Source organism: Balaenoptera acutorostrata, chromosome 2 (genome assembly GCF_949987535.1).
Source record: "Balaenoptera acutorostrata chromosome 2, mBalAcu1.1, whole genome shotgun sequence".
NCBI classification, from domain to species: domain Eukaryota; kingdom Metazoa; phylum Chordata; class Mammalia; order Artiodactyla; family Balaenopteridae; genus Balaenoptera; species Balaenoptera acutorostrata.
The window spans coordinates 180101865-180128091 of NC_080065.1; the positions used below are offsets into that span (position 1 = coordinate 180101865).

General features: G+C 50.8%; 2 protein-coding genes and 1 non-coding gene across 6 annotated transcripts in view; 2 read left to right on the forward strand and 1 right to left on the reverse strand.

Annotated features, from left to right (window-relative positions):
* The window catches only part of CERS4 (ceramide synthase 4), a 32925-nt gene extending 26509 nt beyond the window's left edge, over window positions 1-6416 (reverse strand). For 3 of the 4 annotated variants that reach the window (XM_007169044.3, XM_057539798.1, XM_057539799.1), the window contains exon 1: window positions 6141-6416. The gene's annotated coding sequence lies outside the window, so the exon portion shown is untranslated. The remainder of the gene's footprint in view (window positions 1-6140) is intronic. The other variant, XM_007169043.3, reaches the window with a different exon arrangement.
* An 8641-nt stretch (window positions 6417-15057) lies between these two features.
* On the forward strand, window positions 15058-15130 carry TRNAR-UCU (transfer RNA arginine (anticodon UCU)). The gene has a single exon. It is a non-coding gene; the product is annotated as a tRNA-Arg (tRNA).
* A 3535-nt stretch (window positions 15131-18665) lies between these two features.
* On the forward strand, window positions 18666-19267 carry LOC130707266 (60S ribosomal protein L14-like). Its single transcript, XM_057540954.1, has one exon. The coding sequence runs from the start codon at window positions 18685-18687 to the stop codon at window positions 19177-19179; it is 495 nt and encodes a 164-aa protein (XP_057396937.1). The 5' UTR covers window positions 18666-18684; the 3' UTR covers window positions 19180-19267.
* The last annotated feature ends 6960 nt before the right edge of the window (window positions 19268-26227 follow it).

Below are 26227 nucleotides of genomic sequence, written 5' to 3' on the forward strand. Positions count from 1 at the left end.
AGCGAGCAGGGGCTGCTCTTTGGTGTGGTACGCGGGCTTCTCATTGCAGTGGCTTCTCTTGTTGCGGAGCACGGGCTCTAGGCGCGTGGGCTTCAGTAGTTGTGGCACGCAGGCTCTGTAGTTGTGGGTCGTGGGCTCTAGAGTACAGGCTCAGTAGCTGTGGTGCACGGGCTTAGTTGCTCCGCGGCATGTGGGATCTTCCCGGACCAGGGCTCGAACCCATGTCCCCTGCACTGGCCACCACTGTGCCACCAGGGAAGCCGTCTCGTGTCCTTTTTAGACTTCCCAAGGTCCAAAGGCATGACTTTTCAGCGAATTCCAAAATTTCATTTGGTTCATCTCAGAGTCCTGGCTGAATACTGTCATAGGTTGAAACAGGCAAGCACCTGCAGCCTATTTGGCTAGCAGAAGTCACCACAAGCATGTGCCTAATTTTATCAACTCAAGCACCGAGACTTTCATGCTGTACCCCTGGAAAAGATCCTGAAAATCCTTAACCCTCAGAGTCAACTTCACCGAAGGACCCACAACTTAGGTTTGCTCCCTGGGCTCTTTATACAGGCTCTGAGGTCAAATAAATGCATCCTATTCCATAAACTGCAACATGTGTGTGGAGTCATGTGAATTTGGTTGTGTAAAAAAGGCGACCGTTTCAGAATTCAGAGTCACTACTTTGCCAGTGAGAAGAACTACGTTAGAGGAAGCAGACACCTGAGGACAGCTTGACACCTCCTCCAAGAACTGCCTTAAAATCTGAGGCCCAGGGACTTGCCTGGTGGCGCAGTGGTTAAGAATCTGCCTGCCAACGCAGTGGACATGGGTTCGAGCCCTGGTCCGGGAAGATCCCACATGCCACGGAGAAACTAAGCCCGCGAGCCACAACTACTGAGCCCATGTGCCACAGCTACTGAAGCCCGCGCGCTTAGAGCCCGTGCTCCACAACAAGAGAAGCCACCGCAAGGAGAAGCCCACGCACGGCAACGAAGAGTAGCCCCCACTCGCTGCAACTAGAGAAAGCCTGCGCGCAGCAACAAAGACCCAAGCAGCCAAAAATAAATAAATTTATTAAAAAAAAAAAAAACAGGGCTTCCCTGGTGGCGCGGTGGTTGGGAGTCTGCCTGCCAGTGCAGGGGACGCGGGTTCGGGCCCTGGTCTGGGAGGATCCCACATGCCGCGGAGCGGCTTGGGCCCGTGAACCGCAACTGCTGAGCCTGCGCGTCTGGAGCCTGTGCTCCGCAACGAGAGGCCCTGACGGTGAGGGGCCTGCGCGCCGCGATGAAGAGTAGCCCCCACTTGCCACAACTGGAGAAAGCCCTCGCACAGAAACGAAGACCCAACACAGCCATAAATGAATAAATAAATAAATTAAAAAAAAAAAAAAAACAGATGAGGGAGGAGGCCGTGGGGATAGAGCATTCTAAGAAGCGGGAACAGCCTATGCAAAGGCCCTGAGGCAGGACCAAGCCTGGTTGATTCAAGGCATAGAAGACGAGGCCCCTGGGGCTGGAACAGAGTGGGGAGTGAAGAGAGGCGAGGGCAGGGAGGTGACAACCTTATATTTAGATCTGCCCTAGCCAACAGCTCAGATGGAGAAATGACACCCAGAGGCTGACATTTCCAGAGCTTGTCCTGCTTGCTCTCCCCTCCTGTCACTGCCCTTGTCCCCTGCCATCTCCCGATAGGTTAGCCTTGATCCAGCTGTGGCCCCATCACTCCTGCCAGGATCACGGTCAAAGCCGAGCCAAGAGGACTTCCCTGGCGGTCCAGTGGTTAAGACTCCGTGCTCCCAAAGCAGGGGGCACGGGTTCGATCCCTGGTTGGGGAACTAAGATCCCGCATGCCATGGGCAGCGCAGCCTTAAAAAAAAAAAAAATGCTGAGCCAGGGCCAAAGGGAGGTGCCCTTAGGTGCACCCATCCCCAGTTTGGAGGGGGTCGGGGAACGGTCCTGGCCACAGTGTCTGGGCTCAACAGAGCCACTGATCTAGGTGCCGGCACCCAAGTGTCCGAATCCCCTCTGTGAAGCCTTTGAAACTGGAGGGGTTTGGTGCATACCTGGATGAGTCGGGGTGGGGTGGGTGGGAAGGGTGAGCAGGCCCAGGTGACCAGGTCCTTGTCCACGGGGGTGGGGGGTGGGATGGGGAGGGATGCTGAGTCTTTTCTCCTACACCTGGAAAGGGAGTGACAGCAGGCTGGTGGAGGGGCCATCCTCAAAACACACCTGCTCTGGTTTTTGCTGCTCATCTTCAAGGCCCAGCCAGGCCCCTGCCTACCATCTCCTGTCACCTGCCTGAGAACATCCTGCCCCAACACCCAGCTCTGGGCTCTGCTCCTCCTCCTCCCTGGCCCCCTTCTCTGTCTCCATCAGCGCCCTCTCCCTGGCTACTTCCTTCCATTCCCTCCAGCCCCTCCAGGGAGCCTCCCAGGTCAGCTGAGCCCCCCACCACGTGCAGGAGGAAGGGGAGAAGCTTTGCCCACCAGGAAAGGGCTGGCCTTCTCTTCCTTCCTCCTGCCAGCCTCTTCTGCCTTCAGGGTGCACTGACCACTCCACACAGGGGACAACACACCAAAGCAACACCCCTGCAAACCATGCAGCAGTGGGGCCCAACAACCTTGCATCCCTCAAGCAAGGGCCCAACCAGGGTCTGCAGTTGTTGGACTGAGGGGCCCTGAGGACCCTCAGTCTCTTCCCCTGCCCCTCTCCCCACTCTCCCCACTGGCTCACTCTGCTCCAGACACAGCGGCCTCTCGGCTATACCTCCAACATGCTAGGCCGGGCCGTGCCTCAGGACCTTTGCACATGCTAGTCCCTCCGCCTGAAATGCTCTTCCTCCAGATGTCCACCTGGCTGGCTCCTTCTCATCCTTCAGGTTTCTTCCCTCTCCCGGCTGCCCCCCTCCCAGAACGTCGGCTCCATCCATGAGGTGGGGGGGGGGGACGGGCAGCAGGGAAGCTTCATTTTGTTCACTGCTAGTCCCCAGTGCCTCCCAGCACAGGTGCTTCACAAGTACGTGCTGAATGAATCAATGACAGGGTGGGAGGGAGCTGGGGCCAAGCACAGGGTAGGGGGGGGATCCTCAGGGGGTCGCTGGCAGGGGCCTGACCCCTCGATACAGTCATGGGGCCCTGAAGCAAAATATGGTTTGGGGAGCCTAGGAGGAACTGGGGAGAGAGGTGAGATCCTGCTGGTTCGGTGTGGAGAACTGGTGTGACAGGATCATATTAATTAACAAAGGTACAAAGGTCAGATTGAAGAAGGAGAAAGGTCTCCTCTATGTCAATCTGGTCAGAGCCAGGCTGGGTCTGAGGGGCCGATTCAAGGATAGCAAAAAGAAGCCCAGCCTAATGGCTTGGGCATTGGGGAAGGAATGGCAACCAAATAAGGGAGTAAGACCCCTGCCATGGGAGAAATTATTCAAGCAGGGGATTCAGAGACATGGCTGAGACTGACCTCATCTTCCACTTTGAAGCCCTTGCTCCCTTGGCTTCTGGTTTGCCACCCACTCCTGGTTTCTTTCCTTCCACCCTCTCTCCAATCCATCCCACCAGGGTGGGGATGTCTCCCAAGCTCTAGGCCCACCCCCCGCACCTGGTCTCCACCTGGGTGTCTAGTGGCAACACAATTTCCAGGTGCTGGGAAATAGACTGCTGACTTGCGCCTGAACCTGCTGCCCCATCAGTGGCTACTCCATCCCCACCCCATCCTCAACTTCAAGTCTATCCAGGATCCACCCACTTCTCTCATCCACACCTCCACCTGGTCCAGCCTCATCAGGGTCTGGACCAGGGCAGTCACTCCCATGCTGATTTCCTGGCTCCTGCCTGCAGCTCCTCCCATGTATGCTGTGGTGCTTCCCCTCCACATCTTTGTTCACTGGTCTCTCTGCCCATGAACTCTTAGAAATCCTTAGTAACCTGGCAGATGGTCACCTCCTACAAGAAGGCTTCCCCCACCCTTCCAGAGGCTGAATCAGGTCACTTCTCTGGGCTCCCCCAGCTTCCACCCGGGCATCCCCTCTGCTTTCCCAGGTGCTTATTACCAGCCGGACACCTCTCAGGTGATGACTGTTATTATTCCCATGTTATAGGTAAAGAAATTGAACCAGGAGGTGAAGTCACTAGCCTGAGAGCACTACATTCAAACTGGTAGGACAAGGTCAGAGGCAGCTTCCAGACAACCGGAAAGGGGAAAGCCTGTGGTACCCAGATAAGAGAGGAGCGTGCCCCCTGGTGCCTGCTTTCCTGTGGGCATCCCAGGGGTGGTGGGAGGAGTGAGCCCTAGCCAGCTCCCCACGGCCAACTACACTCATCCCAGCGGCTCCTGTGCCCAGTGACCACTTCACGCCAGGCGCTGGGCCAACTGAACACTTTACACGCCTAACTCACTCAGTCTGCAGACTGTGGGTTCTGGAGGTGGACGCGCTTATGCCTTCCTCCCATTTCTCAGAGCAGGAAATGGAGGCTCACCGGGCCCAGAACTCCCACCAGTGCAGCAGCCCTCCTCCATCCCCCGAGGCGTAAGGCTGCCCCTGGGATTGGCCAAGCCCTTTCCTATTTCATAGCCGAGACTTCCATTGATCAGAACAACACTCCCAGATACAGGTACTATTGACCCATTTTATAGATGGGCAAACTGAAGTCCAGAAAACTTTCTCTGGGGCCCCAAGGCCAATTCAATGACCAAGGCTCCCAGCTGGGAGTAGGTGAGCTGGGAGGGCAGGCAAGGAAGGTCCCAACTGCCTCCTCCCTGCAGCCTGGCTGGGCCTGCAGGGACCCAGCTGCACTGAGTGAGGCTCTGGGCACTCCCACCACTGCCAAGTTTATTCACAGCAGCTCCTTCTGGAAGGGGGCTGAGTTGAGGCTAGGGACTCGGGGTGGGGGGGGGGGCGCTTCAAAGACAACCCTACCCTCCAGAATTTCTATTTCAGGTGGCCCCATACAACAGATCCAGGTTGCCCCCTTGCACTCAGTCACGTTGGACTTGGCCTGGGTTCAGAGTCAGGTCCTCAGGCACCTTCCCCCTCAGGTGGTATCTCACAGGTTTTGGAAATCGGACTCAGTCACAACAGCTCCACACCCTCAGATCTGTTTCTCCCTCAGTTTTCCTATCCTTCCACACTCCCAGCTGCCGGTGCCAGAAATCTCTTCCATGCACTTTCCTTCCTGCCCCACTTCTGAGCAGGCAGGGAATGCAGGCAATGTTCTTCTGACAAAAAGAACCCAAATTCACCCACTTTCCATCCCCCGCTTCCTGTCGGGTCCAAACCAGCAGCCTCCTCCAGGGTCTCCTCCGGTCTCTTTTGGCCACAGCAGCTGCTGGGTCTTCTTAAGACACAAGTGGACCCGGTCACTCACTTTGTTCTAAGCCCCTGTGGTCCCCACAGACTTGAAAACGGAATCCACATCCTCCTCGTTATCTTCGTGGCCCAGGGGCCAACCTCGTCTCACCTCGGATCCCCGGCTGACCACTGCACTTCAGCCATGCTGGCCTCTTTTCCGCTCGGCAAACACACCACCAGTCTGGGCCCTGCCTCAGAATCTTTTGCTGTTTTCTGGGCCTAAAAACCCCTCGCTGGCTGATCCCCTCAGGCCCGGATGACACCTTCTCCGAGAATGCCTCCCTGACCCTAACCCATCTCCCAGATGTGTTGTCTTCCCCGCACTTAGCATGGCTGGAATGATCTGTGTCTGTTTCCGCGGGTCCCAGCCGTCTACGCGGCCGGGCTGCGGGCTCCGAGGCCAGGGTCCCGGCTGCATCCCCAGACCTGGCACGTCGGTGGCACCCCGTAGGTATGGATTCTCTGGTGACGGGCCGACACCCCCCGTCGCGCTCCTCGCGTTCACACATCCGGATTCCCCCGCGTCACCGTGCTAGGCTCGTCCCCACTCCGGCCCGCCCGTTACGCAGCCGCGTCCTCGGGCGCTCGCGGCGCCCGGGCCCTCGGGGGAGCTGGGCTCTATCGGGAAGGCGGCCCGGGCCTGGGACCAGATGGGAAGCCCCGAGAGGCCGTCCCGTGCGAGTTGATGGGGCACTGCATGCGTCTGGGGGCCGCCGCGGGCGCCATGGCCTTGGAGGCGGGGCCGGAGCTCTCCGCGAGAGTGGCGTTCCGGTCCGCGTTCGGGGCGCGGGGGGTTCGCTTACCTGGGGTCTCAGGCGGCCGGGCGCACCGGGGGCCGGCGGCGGGGCAGGGGACACCGCGCCTGGCGCAGATGCAGAGGAGAAGGAGACGCGTTTTGCCCGCACGACGCAGGCGGACTCTGCTCCGGGCACCGCCTCGGCCGGGGGCGGGGAAGCAGGCTTTAGGGGAGCGCGGGGCGGGATCGGGGGCGGGGCCTAGAGGGCGGGGCCGGGGCGGGGACCGGTTGAGCCCTGCGGGGCGCGGGGTCTTCCGGAGCTCGGCCCCTTCCGTGCGACTAGGCCGCTTCCTGGACCCCCTCCCTGCGCCACAGGGCCCCGCCTCCAGCCCCGCCCCACCCCGAGGCGTGCCTTGGAGGAATCCAGCCGCAGGTTTCTTGCTTGTGCTTTATCTCTTGCCTTTGAACCTAGCACCATCCGCTGAGCGCTCAGTCTGCCCAGGTTTCTCTTCCGTTCGCTGCAGGTCCTCCCCAGCCCCCTCCCGGGTCCCCTCTTCTGGCGCGGCTCTGATCCATCCGCGCATCTGCCAACACACCACGGACGCCCTGATCCGCCTGAGCGCACCGCTGGGCGTTGTGGCGGAGGCCCGGACTCCGCCCCAGGCCTCAGAGGCCACCCCCGGTGCCCCAAGTCTGGGGACCTGTCTCAGCTTTCAGGTCAAGCTGGTCCAATTCGTGGTTCATGGGTCCAACCGCAGAGTTGGGAACCCAAGGCACCACCCTGGGAGCTGGGAAGCGTGGAGGGCAGCTGGGCAAAGGCTGCGGTTCGGTGGGGGTCAGGGGTCAGGCTGGAGAGCTGGGAAGATAAGGCTGGGAGATAGGCCGGAGTGGGTGCTGGCGAAGCCCCAGGCTCCCTCTGGTCGGGTGGAACAGAAGGTGATTCCAGCGCACAGGGGCGGGGAGTCTGGGCGAGGCCTGAATGCAGGACAATGCCGCATCAGGCAGAGGTGGTCTGTGAGCACCTGAGCGGCACCTAAGGGACTGGTGGCCCAGCTGTCGCCAGTTGAAGGGAAGGGGGTTCCAGAGCCGCTGGCCAACCGCACGTCGTCTGGGCAGTGGCTTCAACTTTGGACAATGTCTCTCCCTGAAGCAAGGTGGGGGAAGCCCGGGCTGTTTTTGGCTAGGCAAGTTGCTTCACATCTCTGAGATTTGATTTCCACACGTAGAAAGGGGGAGGGCAGCAGAGACCTCTGCTGCAAGTGTGGATGAAGCTGTCCGTCTTGATCCGGTTTCCCACTGTTTGCACTTGCTGTTCCCTCTGCTGGGCTATTCTTTCTCTTTTCAAATGTGTGCGTCCTTCTCCCTCAGCTCTCAGTCTGGCCCTCAGAACCCCTCTGTCCTCATTCACCCTTTTATTTTCTTCCCAGCCCTCCAAGAGCTCCTTTGCACATAGGGGAAAGGCAAATGATAAAGCCTCTTTTCTCAGCGTTGTGACTAGGACTGTGGTATACGGCGCCTTGCACCTGGGGGTGCTCAGAACATGGCAGCCATTTGGATTAATAGTGACACCAGAGACATGGTGGAATGGGGTGGTCCAGACCCCAGAGGAGAAGCAGGAGATTCCTGGAGATGTGGAGGGGAGGCCCTCAGTAGAGGATTTGGGTGGGCCAGGGTCAGGGAGAGATTTCAGGTGGGAGGTACTGCATGGGCAAAGGTGGGGAGGCTGGAGGAAGGGCTCAGCCTGGCAGGAAGAGATGCAGGCTGAACCTTCTGCAGATGGGCTGCTTCTTGGCTACTCCAGGCCCTTCTGTCCCCACCCCCCAGCCCACTCCATCTGTGAGCATGGAGTGTTCAGGGCAGGCTTCCAGGAGGAGGTGATATCTGTAACCTGAGAGATGAGTGGGTGGGAGATTTAGTTGAGTTAGGGTGCAACAGTGAGTGAGGAGAGGACAGTGGGGCAGGACCAGTCACTAAAGGCCCTCCAGGGTTCTCTGGGGAGAGGCACAGTCAGATTTAAAATGAGACGGCAGTAGGAGTGGCTGGGTTCTGGTCTGGGAGTTGCAGACAGGAGTGAAGGGAGGAACTCTGGAGGGATTTAGTGGTAAAATCGCCAGGGTTTGTGGGAATCAGAGGAACCAGGGCCTGGTTGGTGGGAGTGGGGAGATGGAGTCATTTCTAAGCTGATGAGTCCAATGTAGGGTGTCTGGGTGGTGGGAAGCGGGACCCTAGGGAGGCAGAGGGAGTTCCTTGCCTTCTCCTCCCCTCCACACCTTCATACCCTCTGTGCTTGAGTGCAGGACAGGAAAGTAGGACTGGGGAGGCTGATAAGCCCTGATCCAGGTAATAAGCTGAGGGCTTCTTTGTCCCTTCTGCACCCCCTAGTCAGATGGCTGGTCCCAAGCACGTTGGCCTTTTCCAGACCCCGGGGCCATCATGGCCAGGCCTGGAGGCTGGACCCTGGACCTTGGACGATGGGCCCTGTGCTAGGTGGAATAATGATGCCCACACATCCTAACCCCTGGAACCTGTGAATATGTGACCTTACAAGGCAAAAGGCACTTTGCATGTGTGATTAAGTTAAGGATCTGGAGATGGGGGGATTATCCAATGTCATCACAAGGGTCTTTATAAGAGAGAGGGAGGAGAGTCAGAGAGAGAGAGATTGGAAGATGCTATACTGTTGTTGTTGTTTTTTTTTAAGGAATTCCTTTATTTTTATTATTTATTTATTTATATTTTTGGCTGTGTTGGGTCTTCGTTTCTGTGCGAGGGCTTTCTCTAGTTGCGGCAAGCGGGGGCCACTCTTCATCCAGGTGCGCGGGCCTCTCACTATCGCGGCCTCTCTTGTTGCGGAGCACAGGCTCCAGACGCGCAGGCTCAGTAGTTGTGGCTCACGGGCCCAGTTGCTCCGCGGCATGTGGGATCTTCCCAGACCAGGGCTCGAACCCGTGTCCCCTTCATTGGCAGGCAGATTCTCAACCACTGCGCCACCAGGGAAGCCCTATACTGTTGATTTTGAACATGGATGATGGGACCACGAGCCAAGGGATGCAGGCAGCCTCCAGAAACTGGAAAAGGCCAGGAAACAGATTCTCGCCAAGAGCTTCCAGAAGGAATCCAGCCCTGCTGACACCTTGATTTTAGCGCAGTGAGACCCATTTTTGTTCCGACCTCCAGAACTATCAGGTAAAATGTGTATTGTTTTAAGCCGCCATGTTGTGATGATTTGTTACTGTAGCAATAGGAGACTCAGACAGAGCCCCAACCTCCCACCTAGAGACCTGCTTGCACCGTCAGACCCCCTCCTATCTTGACGCAGTTTCCAAATCAGCATCCTGAGGACCCATGCAGGTCAGACCCACAACCCCTGCTATGTGTCCCCATCACCCACTCCTTGGGACCCTTTGCCCCCTCTAGTGGTCTCAGGGGCAGCTGTTCCCCTGTTCTGGTGGGGCATGGACTGAAGTCCCAGATGTCTCTCTGTCTGTCACTGCCTCTCCGTGCCCTGGAGTGTCCACCTTAGTGACTCTCACTCCAGCCCCTCACACTGGGCAGGTGTCTGCTGTCCCAGGCCCATGGCTGACTGTCATCCCAGGCCTGTGGCTGGCTGGCCTCCCTGGCCCAGCCTTTGCCCATCAGGGTTCCTGCCCTCAATGAGGGGGCTTCTCTCCCTGAGGACAGAGGCCCTCAATTCAGGCAGCTCTGAGCCCACATTTGTGCTGTGTGACCTCGGGTATATGACACAGCCTCTCTGAGCCCCGTGGCATCCTGTTCTATGGAATGGAAGATAACCAGGTCAACTGGGGTAGGGGGATCCTACGGGGACCACTCTCCCCATATCGCCCCCCCAATTCCAAATGGCTTGAGTCAGGGCTGGGGGAGGGGATGGGATGGGGGAGGATGGGGGACAGGAGAGGCCTTTGCACTGGCTGTTCCCTTTGCTGAAATACTCTTCCTGCTTGTCCATGTGGCCCCCTTGGTTCTTAATCAAACCCACCCTGTGCCACCTAGAACAGGGCCCGGCATACAGTGGTCCTTCATAAATGTTCATTAAAGGCAGAGAGGATGGAGGGAGGCAAGGCAAGAAGTGGACTTTGCCTGAGAAAGGCTTAGAAAGAGCGCTTGCTGGGTGTGCCTGTGCCTGTCTGGATGTGTCTGTGTGTCTCTATGTCCATCTAAATCTCTGTGTGTTTCTCTGTGTTTCCTTGTGTATCTGGGAGTGTATGTGTATGTCTGTCTCTGTGCGTCTCTGTGTATTTGTCTGGGTGTGTCTCTAGGTGTGTGTGTGTCCATCTGTGTGTCAGTCCATCTTTGGGGGTGTCTGTGTGTCCATTGTCTGTCTAGGTTTCCGAGGGTGCCTGTGTACATGCATCTGAGCGAGGACAGACCGCAGCCTTAGCTTCCCCTGCCCAGCAGGTGCTGGATCTCACCCTCTTCCCCCGCCCCGTCCAGCTCCTCTCTAATCCTGCTGCTTCCCCTCTACCCCCACCGCAGTGCCCTCCTGGCTCCACGCCTGTGTCCTCACCTGCCCAGAGTAGGTGCTCAGAGCACCCAGCTTACCTCCGCCACCGGTCGGGCCCTCTCAGCTCCCGGAGCCCCGGGCTAAGCGGTTTGAGTTCCACGGCCAGCTTGATGCCAGGCGCTGTGCTGAGAGGTTTACAGAAATGAACCTATGCAGCCCTGTCTGTGAAACGAGTGCAGTGACAATTCCCATTTCACAGATGAGAACTCAAGCCCAGAGGGGTGCAGGAAGCTGCCCAAGGCCACACAGCCGCGGGGAGGAGTTGTCTTGGAAGCCAGCTCCTTCAGATCTCTTATTCTCTCTCAGCTTTCTTTCCCTTTGCTGGGTGGGTGAGGGCACAGAGGACCCTCATCTTCCTTCACTCAGACTCTCCACTCACCCATTCCTCCAGGGCTGGTTCTCTCCTTCCCCCTTCATCTCTGTCCCCGGGGAGGTCGGGGCTGGCCTGGCCCGCTGTCGGTGAGACAAGGGAAAGGACCCCCGTACCTACTGTGTGTGCACCACTCACCACTCACCCTTACCTTCCCGCTCACAGGAAGCCCTGGTTACTGACTCCTGCCTGGTCCTCCAACACCCTGAGAGCATCTGAGAAGCTTGCCATTTCCCCTCATCCTCACCTGCATGCCCGCAAGGTCTGTGCAATTCAGCAAATAAAACCCCCTGAGCCCTGAGGTACTGGGACCAACCACCTGGTGCCTGGACTCAAATCAGGATGGTCCCGAGCAAAACGTGATGGTTGATCATCTTCCTGCGAGGGGAGATGATTTGCCCGCGGTGACATAGCCAGGACGGGAGCCCTTATGCGGATACCCACCGATCGAAGACACCATCCCCTCTCTCGGATTTGATTAGGAGGAACTTGGGAGTCCTATTTTATTTCATTTCATTTATTTTTTGGCTGCGCCGCTCGGCTTGCGGGATCCCAAGCAGGGATCGAACTCGGGCCCTCGGCAGTGAGAGCATGGAGCCCTAACCACTGGACCGCCAGGGGATTCCCAGGAGTACTATTTTAAAAGCGTTTTTCAAATAGGAGATGACAATCTCTGATTAAAACGTTTTCCCTTTGGAACTGTAAATATCTACCATTCAAAAGCTGCCCAAGGCTTTCCTATGACAGTCACATTTCTCCCACCATGTCTGTCTCCCAGGCCCCCAGCGGCTCAATTCATGGGTTCAGCTTCCTGAAAGAGTCTCTGTGTAGAGATGAACATCTTCTTTTCTTTTCTTTCTTTATTTTGAAAGAATAACTTGCACGTTATTCATTCTTTTGCATCTTGATATTTTAAAATGGAGGTTAAAATAGACGTAACATAAAATTTACCATTTTAACCACTTTGAGTGTCCAGTTCAGTGGCATTAAGTGTATTTACTTTGTTGTACAAGCATCCCCACCATCCATCTCCAGAACTTTCTCATCTTCCCAAACTGAAACTCTGTCCCCATTAAACACTCTCCCCCTTCCCCTCCCCCAGCCCCTGGCCCCCACCATCTACTTTCTGTCTCTGTGGATCTGACTCCTCTAGGGACCTCCTAGAAGTGGAATCAGACAGTATTTGTCCTTTGGTGTCTGGCTTACTTCACTGAGCATGATGTTGTCAAGGTTCATCCGGGCTGTTCCATTGCATGGATGGACCACATTTTGTTTATCCATTCATCTGTTGATGGACACTGGGGTTGCTTCCACCTTTTGGCTGTTGTCAAGTGTGCTGCTATGAACATGGGTGTACAACTATCTGACTGAGTTCCTGCTTTCAAATCCTTTGGGTATAGACCCAGAAGAGGAATTGCTGGCTCACATGGTAATTCTATGTGAACTTTTTGAGGCACCTGAATCTTGTTTTTAAATTTAATACTTTTAGGAGTTCTTTGATATCAATACATAAAGAAGTCTCTTTTTTGTTGTTGTTGTTTTTGTTTTTTGGAAAGGGGGAGTGAGTGTTTTGTTTTTATTATTATTATGGAACAGCTTTAGAGATATAATTCACATGCTATCCAGTTCCTCAATTTACGCTCTTCAAGTCGAGAGTTTTTCCTGTAGCCACAGAGTTGGGCAGCTATCACCACCATGTTTTTTTTAAGGGAGCAAGTCCCCTATCCATGGACAAGAAGTTTGCTTCTAATCGAAGTAACGGTGTAATGAGTAACCTGGCGCAGAGGTGATGATGAGTCAGGGTGAGTAGATCATCATAAGTTCCTAGAAGTAGAATTGCTAGTCAGGGCATGTGGGAGGGTAGAATTTTGACAGCTGTTGCAGCAAGGCTCCCACCCTCCACAATGGCAGCACTATCGGACTTTGCTAATCTGAGAGGTTAAAAATCTTGTAGTTCTAATTTGCATTTTTATTATTTGGGGTGAGGCTGAGCATCTTCTCAGTCTTTTTTTTTTTTATAACATTTATTTATTTATTTTAATTTTTATTTTATTTTATTTTTTTTTAATTTTGGCTGCATTGGGTCTTCGTTGCTGCACGCGGGCTACTCTTCCTTGCGGTGCGCGGGCTTCTCATTGCGGTGGCTCCTCTTGTTGCGGAGCACGGGCTCTAGGCACGCGGGCTTCAGTAGTTGTGGCTCGCGGGCTCTAGAGCGCAGACTCAGTAGTTGTGGCACACGGGCTTAGTTGCTCCGTGGCGTGTGGGATCTTCCCGGACTAGGGCTCGAACCCATGTGCCCTGCATCGGCAGGCGGATTCTTAACCACTGCGCCACCAGGGAAGTCCATCAGTCTTTAAAAGGTGGATCTCTATATTCTTTTCCTGGAAAAAAATTTTTTCTTTAGTTTTGTTATGTTTTAGTTAGAGAGGCTTTAAAACTCATGATAAAATACACCTAGAAACTCTTTTTAATATTAAGGAAATTACTTATTCTCTGATATGAGCTGTAATATCCACACTCACCCCAGTTGCATTTTTTAAAATTTACTTTATTGAAATATAGTTGATTTACAATGTTGTATTAATTTCTGCTTTACAGCAAAGCGATTCAGTTATACATATATATACATTCTTTTTTATATTCTTTTCCATTATGGTGTATCACAGGATATTGAATATAGTTCCCTGTGCTATACAGTAGGACCTTGTTGTTTATCCATTCTCTATGTATTAGTTTGCATCTGCTAATCCCAAACTCCCAATCCATCCCTCCCCACTGCCTTGGAAATCACAAGTCTATTCTCTATGTCTGTGAGTCTGTTTCTGTCTCTTAGGTAAGTTCATTTGAGTCATATTTTAGATTCCACATATAAGTGATATCATATAATATTTGTCTTTCTCTGTCTGACTTACTTCACTTAGTATGAGAATCTCTAGGTCCATCCGTGTTGCGGCAAATGGTATTATTTCATTCTCTTTTATGGCTGAGTAGCATTCTATTATAAATATATCTGTACCCCCCCAGTTGTATTTTTACCTTGTTTATAATGTTTTCTCCCCACAAGTCTATTTGGATTTTAGGAAGTTGGACTTATCCACCTTTTTCCTTTGCGGTTTTTATGTTTAATTTATTTTTCTTAGAAAGGCCTTACAGGGAATTCCCTGCAGTCCAGTGGTTAGGACTCAGCACTTTCACTGTCAAGGACCCGGGTTCAATCCCTGGTCGGGGAACTAAGATCCCACATGCCTTGCAGCACAGCCAAAAAAGAAAAAAAAAAAAAAAAGCCTTACCTACTCTCAAATTATTATTTTAAAAAAGTCCGCATGTGTTTTCTTCGTAGTGCTTTTATGATCTGATTTTCCCCATGTAAAACTTTGATCCGTCAGGAATTTATGTTGAGGTGTGGTGTGAAGTAGGGATCCACGTTTGTGTTCCCAGTCGTCCCAAGAGCACTTGCATCATCCGTCTTTTTAGATGCAGTTTTGGGGAGATCCCTAGAGCTGTCACATCTTCAAGGAGGGTAGTTTTGAAATGTGGAGAGGCATTAGAATTGTCACAATATGGAAACTGTTTCCTACTAAATTGATGATTTAGGAAATTGGTCCCCACTCAAACCTCCAATTTTTTTCCCAGAACTGAGCCACACCCATGGAACATGACTTTTTGGGGGGATGGGGTGGGAATCAGTCATTCTCTGGTTGTGGGATATTATAAACATTCCACAAAAACACAATGCTAACACAACGCAAGTCGATTGCAAAATGATATGACAAATCTTGCAGCCTGGTGAGATTGCAATCGGTAGACGGAAGAGGCCGTAGAGAGGGACCAAAAATGCTGATAAGTCATTGACAGAGAAAGACTTGGTGCTCAGTCCAAGACATAATTAAACACGGAGAAGGGGGCCATTGGCAAAGACAGGATTGGCTTGCTCCAGGGAGAATGACTCAAACGCCAAATGAATCAGACCCTGAGACCTGTGTGTGGTTTTCCTGGGGCTGTGGTAACACACTATCATGAACTGGTTGGCTTAAAGACAGAAACATATTCTCTCATCGTTCTGAAAGTTCAAAATCCAAAAATCAAGGGACTTCCCTGGCGGTCCAGTGGTTAGGACTCTGTGCTTCTACTGCAGGGGGCACGGGTTCAATCCCCGGTCAGGGAACTAAGATCCTGCAAGCCTCACAGTGCGGCCAAAACAAACAAACAAACAAACAAAATCAAGGTGTTGGCAGGGACACTCTACCTCCGAAGGCTCTAGGGAAGAATCTTTCCTGCCTCTGCCAGGTTTCTGGTGGCTGCTGGCACTCCTAGGTGTTCCTTGGCTTGCAGCTGCATCGCTCCAGTTTCTGCCTGTCTTCACTTCTCTGTGTGTGTGTTTTGCTGTATCCAAATTTCTCTTATAAGGACACTAGTCATTGGATTCAGGGCCCACTCTACCCCAGGATGACCTCATCGTACCTTGATTACATCTACAAAGACTCATTTCTAGGGACTTCCCTGGTGGTGCAGTAGTCAGGACTCCGCGCTCCTGATGCAGGGGGCCCAGGTTTGATCCCTGGTCAGGGAACTAGACTTCACATGCATGCCGCAACTAAGAGTTTGCATGCCACAACTAAGGAGCCCACAAGCTGCAACTAAGGAGCCCACGAGCCGCAACTAAGACCCGGAGCAACCAAATAAATAAATAAATAAATGTCTTTTTAAAAGACCCTATTTCCAAATAAGGTCACATTCACAGGTACTGGAGGTTAGGATTTCAACCTATCTTTTGCGGGGGGGGGGGACACAATTCAACTCACCATACCCTCCAAGTGTTTTTTTGTTTTGTTTTCTTTGTATGTGTGTGTGTGTGTCTGTCTCCCCCAAAATGACTCTTTCCAGAATGCTATTGGAAGATTACATGTGAAATATTAAATACAAATTCACGGGGGGGAATGCCCCACCCTCCAAAAAAAAGCACCCAATGAATTTGTTTCAAGAATTAGCTGTAGTTTCAGTTATAACCCACATCTTGTTCACTATAAAGTGAAAGAATTCCTTGTCATAATTTGGACTCTGTTTTGAAAGTTATGGTTCGTTCCAATCAACCCTTTTATTTCCTCGCTCTGGGGTTTTGGTGCCAGTGTTAATTGCAGGGGCTTTTCTCTGGGACCTGTGAGCTGAAGCTAATGAGGCCCCTTGGTAATTCCAGGTCAACGTGGTGGGTGTGTGTGTATGGGGTGTGGGTGAGAACAGGATGTCCAGGACGTGGCTAGGAGGTCGGGATAAACTTGCCAAGGACTGAATGTCCCTCAGCTGAAGGGGCAGGTGGGCAGGGATGCAGAGGGCTGGGCAAGAGGGGGTTCCACTGAAAACAAAAGCCCAGTGTGACCCAAGGGGACAGCCTGGGGGAGGCTGTCCACTCAGGCTCGGGGGCCCTGGGGCTCAGACTTCCTGCAACCACAGTCGGTTTTCATAGGAGGGCATCATGCTCTGATTAGCAATCTGGAGGGTCACGGGGCTCAGCATGGGCAGTGCACGGAGAGAACAGAGTGAAAGGGGCCTGTTTTCTGAGATGAGGGTATCTGGATGCTGGAGGGACTGGGGAAAGGAAGGAGAGAGGGGTGGGAGGGAGATTGCAGGACAGGCCTTGACGGTGAACCTAGCACGATGTCCCTCTGTGGCCTGGTAGCCAGCTGGGTGTCCCTGAGTGGGGAGCGCAGGGCACCAGCAGGTTGGGAGGGAAGGGGCTGGATTGGACAGGAGATGTCCAGGTGTCCGTGGGAGGCATGCACTGGAGATTCCTTGTGTCTGTCTGCGTGTCCCTGGTGTCAGCCCAGGGTAGAGGTGTGGGGTGGTAGGAGGCCCCGTGGCTGCCTGCCTCTGTGCGCGAGGGCAAGAGGAGGGGGGATGGGCCCCCAAACGGCAGGGACCACCCTCAGCACCCAGGCAAGGGAGGCCGCTGAGCAACTTTGCTGGACAGACGGGGCTGAAGGTCAGCAGGTGAAGGATCAGTTCAGATCTTGAGCTTGGCCTCCAGAGCTTCCTGGGGCAGGAGCAGCGAGAGGAAAGAGAGGAGGACTGGGGAGGGGAAAATGGCATTTACTGATTACTTCTCAAATGCAGGGCTTGTCCTCCGTTTCTCGCTTATTCAAAATAATAACATTAGGGCTTCCCTGGTGGCGCAGTGGTTGAGAATCTGCCTGCCAATGCAGGGGACACGGGTTCAAGCCCTGGTCTGGGAAGATCCCACATGCCGCGGAGCAACTGGGCCCGTGAGCCACAACTACTGAGCCTGCGCGTCTGGAGCTTGTGCTCCGCAACAAGAGAGGCCACGATAGTGAGAGGCCCGCGCACCGCGATGAAGAAGGGCCCCCGCTTGCCACAACTAGAGAAAGCCCTCGCACAGAAACGAAGACCCAACACAGCCATAAATAAATAAAAATTAAAAAAAAATAATAATAACATTAGCCAGAAACCATCACGGGGCATTTACATGCCAGACATTATTTTATTTTTTAAAATAAATTTATTTATTTATTTTTGGCTGCGTTGCTGCGCACGGGCTTCTCATTGCGGTGGCTTCTCCTGTTGTGGAGCACGGGCTCTAGGCGCACGGGCTCAGTAGTTGTGGCTCGCCGGCTCTAGAGCGCAGGCTCAGTAGTTGCGGTGCACGGGCTTAGTTGCTCTGCGGCATGTGGGATCTTCCTGGACTAGGATTCGAACCCGTGTCCCCTGCATTGGCAGGTGGATTCTTAACCACTGTGCCACCAGGGAAGCCCCAGTCATTATTTTAAATGAACTCATCTGATCCCTCAACAGCCCTGTGAGATGGGTACTCCTATGCTTTTGCAAGTGAGGAACCTGAGGCACAGAGAGGTTAGGGCACTTGCCCAAGGTCACACAGCCTGTGAATGGCTGAGCTGGGGCTGGAACCTGGATGATGTGCTTCCGCTCTGCTGGCAGTGAGCCTGCCTGGTGTCTCTTCCGGTGAGACTATGGGCTGAGAGGCAGGGGTAGCAGGAGACAGGCTGGGTTGAGTCTCCCAGGGGTCTGTGGGAGCACTAGTGGTGTGACGTGCTGGTGGGACTGACCTAAATTTACCTCCCTGGAAACTTCCCCACCCAAGCCCACTTCCCCTTTTGCTGCGTTACAGAGTGGAGGTGGGGAATCCTCCGGAAATGGTGATGGGAGGAGGGAGCTGAGGGCTGGCCGGGCAGAGGAGGGGAGGGGACTGGGGCTGCAGGTAAAGAAGAGGGGCAGGGTTCAAGCTCGGGACCTTTGGGGTCCCTGCCTCACCCTTCCCCACTGGGGGAGGGGCAGTCGTTTTTCAAAGCCCAGGATTTCTCAGTTCTTCCCAGTCCAGGAGTGCCCTGGGCTGTCCCAGAGGGTAGGAACCTCCCTGGAGAAAAACGTCCTGGGGTGAGCGGCCAAGCTTTTGTGTAGTACTCAATGCCTTCTCTTGTATTTTACAAATCGTGTGTGTGTGTGTGTGTGTGTGTGTGTGTGTGTGTGTGTGTGTGTGTTGACTAGAAGAAAATCATCTCTGGGGACTTCCCTGGTGGTCCAGTGGTTAGGATTCTGTGCTTCCACTTCAGGAGGCACGGGTTCGATCCTTGGTCAGGGAAGTAGGATCCCGAAAGCCTGGCAAAAAAGCGCGGCCAAAAAAACCAAAACAAACAAACAAACAAAACACAGTTATGGGGTGGTCTTTCCTTTTTGCCGTATGCCGCCAGTATGGTGTTCAGGCGCTTCGTGGAGGTTGGCCAGGTGGCCTACGTCTCCTTTGGGCCTCATGCCGGGAGGCTGGTCGCGATTATAGATGTTATTGATCAGAACAGGGCTTTGGTGGATGGACCTTGCACTCAAGTAAGGAGACAGGCTATGCCTTTCAAATGCATGCAGCTCACTGACTTCATCCTCAAGTTCCCACACAGTGCCCGCCAGAAGTATGTCCGAGAAGCCTGGGAGAAGGCAGATATCAAGGCAAAGTGCGCAGCCACAAGGTGGGCCAAGAAGATTGAAGCCAGAGAAGAGAAAGCCAAGATGACAGATCGTTATAAAGTCATGAAGGCAAGGAAAATGAGGAACAGACTAATCAAGCTTGAAGTTAAGAAACTTCAAAAGGCAGCTCTCCTGAAAGCTTCTCCTAAGAAAGCACTTGCTGCTAAGGAGGCAGCTACAGCAGCTGCTGCAAAGGTTCCAGCAAAAAAAGATGACCGCTACGGGTAAGAAGGCTCCAGCCCAGAAGGTTCCTGCCCAGAAAGCTGTAGGCCAGAAGGCAGCACCTCCTCCAAAATCTCAGAAGGGTCAGAAAGCTCCAGCCCATGGAGCTTCCCTGGTGGCGCAGTGGTTGGGAATCTGCCTGCCAATGCAGGGGACACGGGTTCGAGCCCTGGTCTGGGAGGATCCCACATGCCGCGGAGCGGCTGGGCCCGTGAGCCACAACTACTGAGCCTGTGCATCTGGAGCCTGTGCTCCGCAACGGGAGAGGCCGCGACAGTGAGAGCCCCGCGCACCGCGATGAAGAGTGGTCCTCACTTGCCGGAACTGGAGAAAGCCCTCGCACAGAAACGAAGACCCAACACAGCCAAAAATTAAAAAAAAAATCCTTTAAAAAAAAAAGAAAGCTCCAGCCCAGAAAGCACCTGCTCCAAAGGCATCTGGCAAGAAAGCATGAGAGCATAAGAGGCTGTTATAAAGAGAATAAAGGTTCTTTTTGAAGGAAAAAAAAAAAAAAATAGGGGTGGAATAGGGAGGGTGGGAGGGAGACGCAAGAGGGAGGAGATATGGGGATATGTGTATATGTATAGCTGATTCACTTTGTTATAAAGCAGAAACTAACACATCATTGTAAAGCAATTAGACTCCAATAAAGATGTTAAAAAAAAAAAAGGCAAAGAAAAAACTGAAAAAAACCCCCAAAATCTCGAAAATCATCTCTGATCCAAAAGCCTCCTGACCCCTAGCTATGAGCAGGGGGAGGCTTCCGGAGCAGCGGCATCAGAGCTGAACCTTGGAGGGCAAGAGTGTGTCGGGGCACTCAGGTTGTCAGGCAGAGCACAGTGCGTGCAAACACCTGGAGGTTCGAAGCAGCATGCTCTGAGATGCTCGTTACTGGTGCAAGGAGCAGAGAGGGCAGGTAGATATGAGACTGCAAAAGAAGCAGAGCTGGCGCCAAGAAAGTCCTTAGAGGCTTGGATCTAGTCTTGGGAGCAATAGGGAGTCATGGAAAGGTTTAAAGCAGGGGAGGGACATGGTCTTATAAGTGTGTCCTAGGAACTCCCCTGGCTGCTGTCTGGAGGACGGGCTGGGGAAGAGGGGGAGAGGTAGGGGTAATCACCCAGGACAAAGTTGATAAGACCTGAATAGGGCAGAGGGGTGGAAGGAAGGAGGGGATTTTTAACTTTTAGAACCTTTTATTCAAATATAGCACACATGCCAAAAAGAAATGCACAGGTCACAAATGTACGTTGCAAAGTTTTCACAACATGAACATGTTTGTATAGCACCCTGATCGAGGACAGAACATTACCAGCCCTCTGAAGTCTCTGCTGTGTCTTCTTCTGTCACTCCCTCTGCCCTCCCCCCACCCCTAAGGTAACCCCTAACTTGACTTTGAATAGCATAGAATCATTTTGCTTGTCATTTGGACTTTTTTTTTTTTTTTTGAGGTTGGGTGTTCAATTTTATTTTATTTATTTATTTAAAAATTTTTTTTATGGGAGTATAGTTGAATTACAATGTTGTGTTAGTTTCAGGTGTAAGGCAAAGTGAATCAATTATACATACACATATATCCACTCTTTTTTTAGATTCTTTTCCCATAGAGGCTGGACTTTATGGCTTCTTTCAGGCAGCACTGGGTTGGTGAGTTTTCTCTCCCTTGTTCTGGGTGATAATTCTTGTTCATTGTTGTAGAGTTTCTCAACCACTACTAACATTTGAGTCTGAATGCTTCTTGTTGTGTCCCATGCATTGTAGGATGTTGACCAGCATCCCTGGCTTCTATACACGAGATGACTGTAACACGTGCCCCTCCCCCCAAGTTCTGACTACCAAAAATGTCTCTAGATGTGGCCAAATGTCCCATTAGGGGTAAAAATCACCCCGGGTTGAGAATCACTGGGATAGAGTATTCCATTTTGTGAAATCATCACAATTTATTGACACATCCTTTTGTTGGGCATTTAGATGGTTTCCAGTTTGGGGTTATTACAAGCAGAGGTGTTAGGAATATTCTCGTATGTTTTTCAGTGAAAGTAAGCCCACATTTCCCTTGACTTTATTCCTAGAAGCCATAGAGTAGGTGTTGATTCAGCTTTGTGGATCCTGCCAAGCAGTTTTCCAAAGTGGTTGTGTCGTTTTACTCTCCCACCAGTAGTGTAGAAGCGTCACTTGGTATGGTCTTTCTCACGTTAGCCATTCTAGTAGGTGTCATGACATTTTGGTTTTAACTTGCATTTCCCTGATGACTCATGATGTCAAGCATCTTTTTATTTATTGGCCATTTGGAGATTACCTTTTGTGAAAGGCCCATTTTTCCTATGACGTTTCTGCCTTTTTCTTGTTGATTTGTAAGAGCTCTTTATATATGCTGGACATATAGTGGCATCAGGGCCATCTTCACTCTAGTCCCTCTGGTCCCTTTGGCCACCTCCATCACACTGATGTGCCTGGCTGCATTGATCATCAGGTTACATTCTACTCTGGATCTACAGTGACATGATTTCTCTGACCACTGTGGGGGAGACACACTTGAAAGACACAAGTACCTAGAATAAAATCACTGCACTCCCAGCAGGGACAACCACTTCCATAATCTGTATTTACTTCCACAGACAGAGATGTATCTGGAAACAACACACGTGTGTGTTTAATTTATATAAATAGTATCACACTGTACTATCATCACACAACTTATTTTTTGTTTTTCACTCAGGAGTATTTTCTTTTAATTTTAAAATAATTAATAAATTAATTAGGCTGTGTTGGGTCTTTGTTGCTGCACGCAGGCTTTCTCTAGTTGTGGTGAGCGGGGGTTACTCTTCGTTGCAGTGCACGGGCTTCTCATTGCAGTGGCTTCTCTTGTTGCAGAGCACGGGCTCTAGGCATGTGGGCTTCAGTAGTTGTGGCACACAGGGTCAGTAGTCATGACGCATGGGCTTAGTTGCTCCACAGCATGTGGGCTCTTCCCGGACCAGGGCTCAAACCCATGTCCCCTGCATTGGCAGGTGGATTCTTAACCACTGTGCCACCAGGGAAGTCTCTCAGCAGTATCTTTTTGAGATCCATTTATGTAGAGACAGAGATGAGAGGAGATATTTTCCCCTTTACACTTGTGCATAATATTCCATCACAGGACTATTTTCCTTTCCATTTCTCTACTCCCCCACAGATGGACATTCCAGTGGCTTCTAACTTTTCACTCTTATGAACTTCAACAAAGTCCTTATAGCTGGTTCCTTGGTACTTCTCAGAAAGTTATTTCCTTTTAAAACCCACTCTCCACTTTTCCTGCTACCTCCACAAGAAATGGTTCCATTGATTGGCCATTTGGAGATGACCTTTTGTGAGGGGCCCATTTCCCCCTTGGGGTTTCTGCCTTTTTCTTGTTGATTTGTAGGAGCTCTTTATATATGCTGGACCATGGGTCCTTTGTCAGCTATATTTCTGGGGCAGATATTTTGGAAGAAGTTTTGGGAGGCATTCAGGAGGTAAGGTCAACAGATCTAGGTGACTGATTGGAGGAAGGGAGAGGAAGGAGTAGAGAAAGATGTGCCAATTTCTGGCTAAGTGTCAGGGTGACTGAGGGGGCCGTTGCTGAGGTGGAATTATGGGAAGAGCCACAGGTGAATAAGGTGCTGGTGGATCTGAAGAGTCACTAGATTTTGACCTGGGGTCCCATGGACAAAGTGGGGCTCCAAAAGGAAGGGCCCCTGGGTGGGCTGCAGACCTCAGAAATCATTTGCAAGATATGCAGCCTTGTGCATTTTTCTGAGAATCTCTAGCTTGGAGCAGGTCCAGACATAACACTTTGATTCAGAGCCCCAAACACAACAGGGTCTTATGGGCCAACTGAGGACAGCTGAGGATCTGGCAACAGAATTTTCTTTTTTTGCAAAATTTTTTAAATTATTGTAAAGCAGAATTGACTTTTTCCTTTGTTATGTAGCTCTGTGCGTATTAACATGTGTATAACCATCACCACAGTCAGGATATAGAACAGTTCCATCACTTGACAAAATTCCCTTGCACTGCCCCCTTTTATAAAAAATTAATTAATTAATTAATTTTTGGCTGCATTGGGTCTTCGTTGCTGCACACGGGCTTTCTCTAGTTGTGGCAAGCAGGGGCCACTCTTCATTGCAGTGTGCAGGCTTCTCATTGCAGTGGCTTCTCTTGTTGTGGAGCATGGGCTCTAGGGGCGCAGGCTTCAGTAGTTGTGACTCAAGGGCTCTAGGCACAGACTCAGTAGTTGTGGCACACGGGCTTAGTTGCTCTGTGGCATGTGGGATCTTCCCAGACCAGAGCTCGAACCCATGTCCCCTGCATTGGCAGGCAGATCCTTAACCACTGCACCACCAGGGAAGTCCTGCACTGCCCCTTTGTAACCTCAGCCTTCCTTTCTCCCCTGTTTCCCTGGCAACCTCTGATCTGTTCTCTGGCACTAGAGTTTAGTCTTTCTGAGACTGTTGTATAAATGGAATCGCACAGTGTGTAGCTTTTCGAGACTGGTATAAGGGCGACAGGATTTTATTTTATTTATACATATTTTATTGAAGCATAATTGATTTACAATGTCATGTTAGTTTCAGGTGTACAGCAAAGTGATTCACTTATACATATATATACACATATATATTCTTTTTCAGGTTCTTTTCCCTTGTAGTTTATTACAAGTTACTGAATATAGTTTCCAGGATTTTATTTATTTATTTATTTATTTGTTTGTTTGTTTAGTTTTGGCTGCGTTGGGTCTTCCTTGCTGCACGAGCTTTCTTTAGTTGCTGCAAGCGGGGGCTGCTCTTCATTGCAGTGCGCAGGCTTCTCATTGTGGTGGCTTCTCGTTGCGGAGCACGGGCTCTAGGCGCACGGGCTTCAGTAGTTGTGGCACGCGGGCTCAGTAGTTGTGGTGCATGGGCCTAGTTGTTCCGGGGCATGTGGGATCTTCCAGGACCAGGGCTCGTACCTGTGTCCCCTGCATTGGCAGGTGGATTCTTAACCACTGCGCCACCAGGGAAGCCCCCTAGGATTTTATTTTTTTTAATAGACTTTATTTATTAGAGCAATCGTAGGTTCACTGCAAAACTGAATAGGAAGTACAGGTAGTTTCCATATACTCCCTGTACCCAGCCCCACACGACCAGCCTCCCCCACTATCAACATGGCACTGAAGAAGTGCCTTTGCTACGATCAGTGAACCTACATTGACACATCATAACCATCCCAAGTCCCTAGTTGACTTTAGGGTTCACTCTTGGTATTGTTCATGCTATGGGTACAAATGTATAATGACATGCACCCACCATTATAGCATCATACAGAATAGTTCCACTGCCCTAAAAATCCCCTGCACTCCGCTTATTCATTCCCTCCTTACCCCTCAACCTCTGGTAACCACTGATCTTTTCACTCTTTCTATAGTTTTGCCTTTTCCACGTCATAGATTTAGAATCGTGCAGAATGTAGCCTTTTCAGATTGGCTTCTTTTACTTTTAAGGTTCCTCCATGTCTTGTCTTTTTTTTTTCCCCATGGTATGTCTCTTCTTTAATTTTTTCAACAATATTTTGCAGTTTTCAGAATGTAAGTTTTGCACTTCTTTTGTTAAATTTACTCCTAAATATTTTATTTTTTCCATTATATTGTAAATAGAATTAGTTTAAAAATTTCTTTCTCCTATAAATATAATTAATCCTTCCATGTCTTTTCATAGCTTGGTAGTTCATTTCTTTTTCACAATGAACAATATTTCCTTGTCTGGATATACCACGGTTTATTTATCCACTCAACTACTGAAGGACATCTTGGTTGCTTCTACATTTTGGCAATTATGAATAAACCTGCAAACATCCGTGTGCAGGTTTTGTGTGGACAGAGCTTTCAACTCACTTGGGTAAATATCAAGGATGGTGACTGTTGGATCATATAGTAAGAGTATGTTTAGTTTTATAAAAACCTGCCAAACCATCTTCCAAAGTGGCTGGACCATTTTGCCTTCCCACCAGCACTGAGTGAGAATTCCTGGTGCTTCACAGGGATTGGGATTATTTTTTTTCTTTTTGGCCGTGCTGTTCGGCACGTGGGATCTTAGTTCCCCGACCAGGGATCCAGCCCGTGCTGCCTTGCAGTGGAAGCACAGAGTCTTAACCACTGGACCGCCAGGAAAGTCCTGGCAATGGGATTTTTAATCACAGAAAAATCTAGAAAAAAATATTGGGTTCCACCTGCATGCATCATTTTTGCTTAGAATACTGTATGAAAACACTTTCCATATTGTTAAAAAAATCTGTGTCATTAGAATAATCCTTCCATATACTTAAAAGCATTAAACACATTTTTAATGACTGCCTAGCCGATTTGATCATGTTATTATACTGCAGTTTACTTAACTGTGCTCTGTAAGCTTTGTGCTAAGTGAATATTAAAATAATGCTACCAGGGGGTGGGGGAGGAATGGATTGGGAGTTTGGGATTAGCAGATGCAAACTAATACATAGAGAATGGATAAACAACAAGATTCTACTGTATAGCACAGGGAACTACATTCAGTATCCTGTGATAAACCATAATGGAAAAGAATATGAAAAAGAATATATATTTATATACATATATATATATCTGAATCACTTTGCTGTATAGCACAAATTAACACAACATTGTAAATCAACTATACTTCAATAAAATAAATTAAAAAAAAAAACGCTACATGAGTATGGTTATGTGTAAATATTTGCCTGCTTCTCGTATTTCTTCAGGATGAATTCTCAGAAGTGGAAATACTGGCTTGAAAAAGACAAACACTTTATGATTCTTGGTTCATGTTGCCAAATGCTCTCCAGAAGGCTGTCATTTATACTGAAAGCTGCAAGCCAAAGCAATATTCTGCAACTTTTTAAAAAAGTCACGGTTTAAACAGACAAAAAGATGTTGCATTTTTAATCAGCAATGAGAATCTTTGAGAATTCCCAAAGTCGACTGTCTTTTCCCTGGTGTATCAGCACTGCTGGTTGGCTTGTTTCACCAGGATACTTGTGATTTCTCTGTTCATCTTCTCCA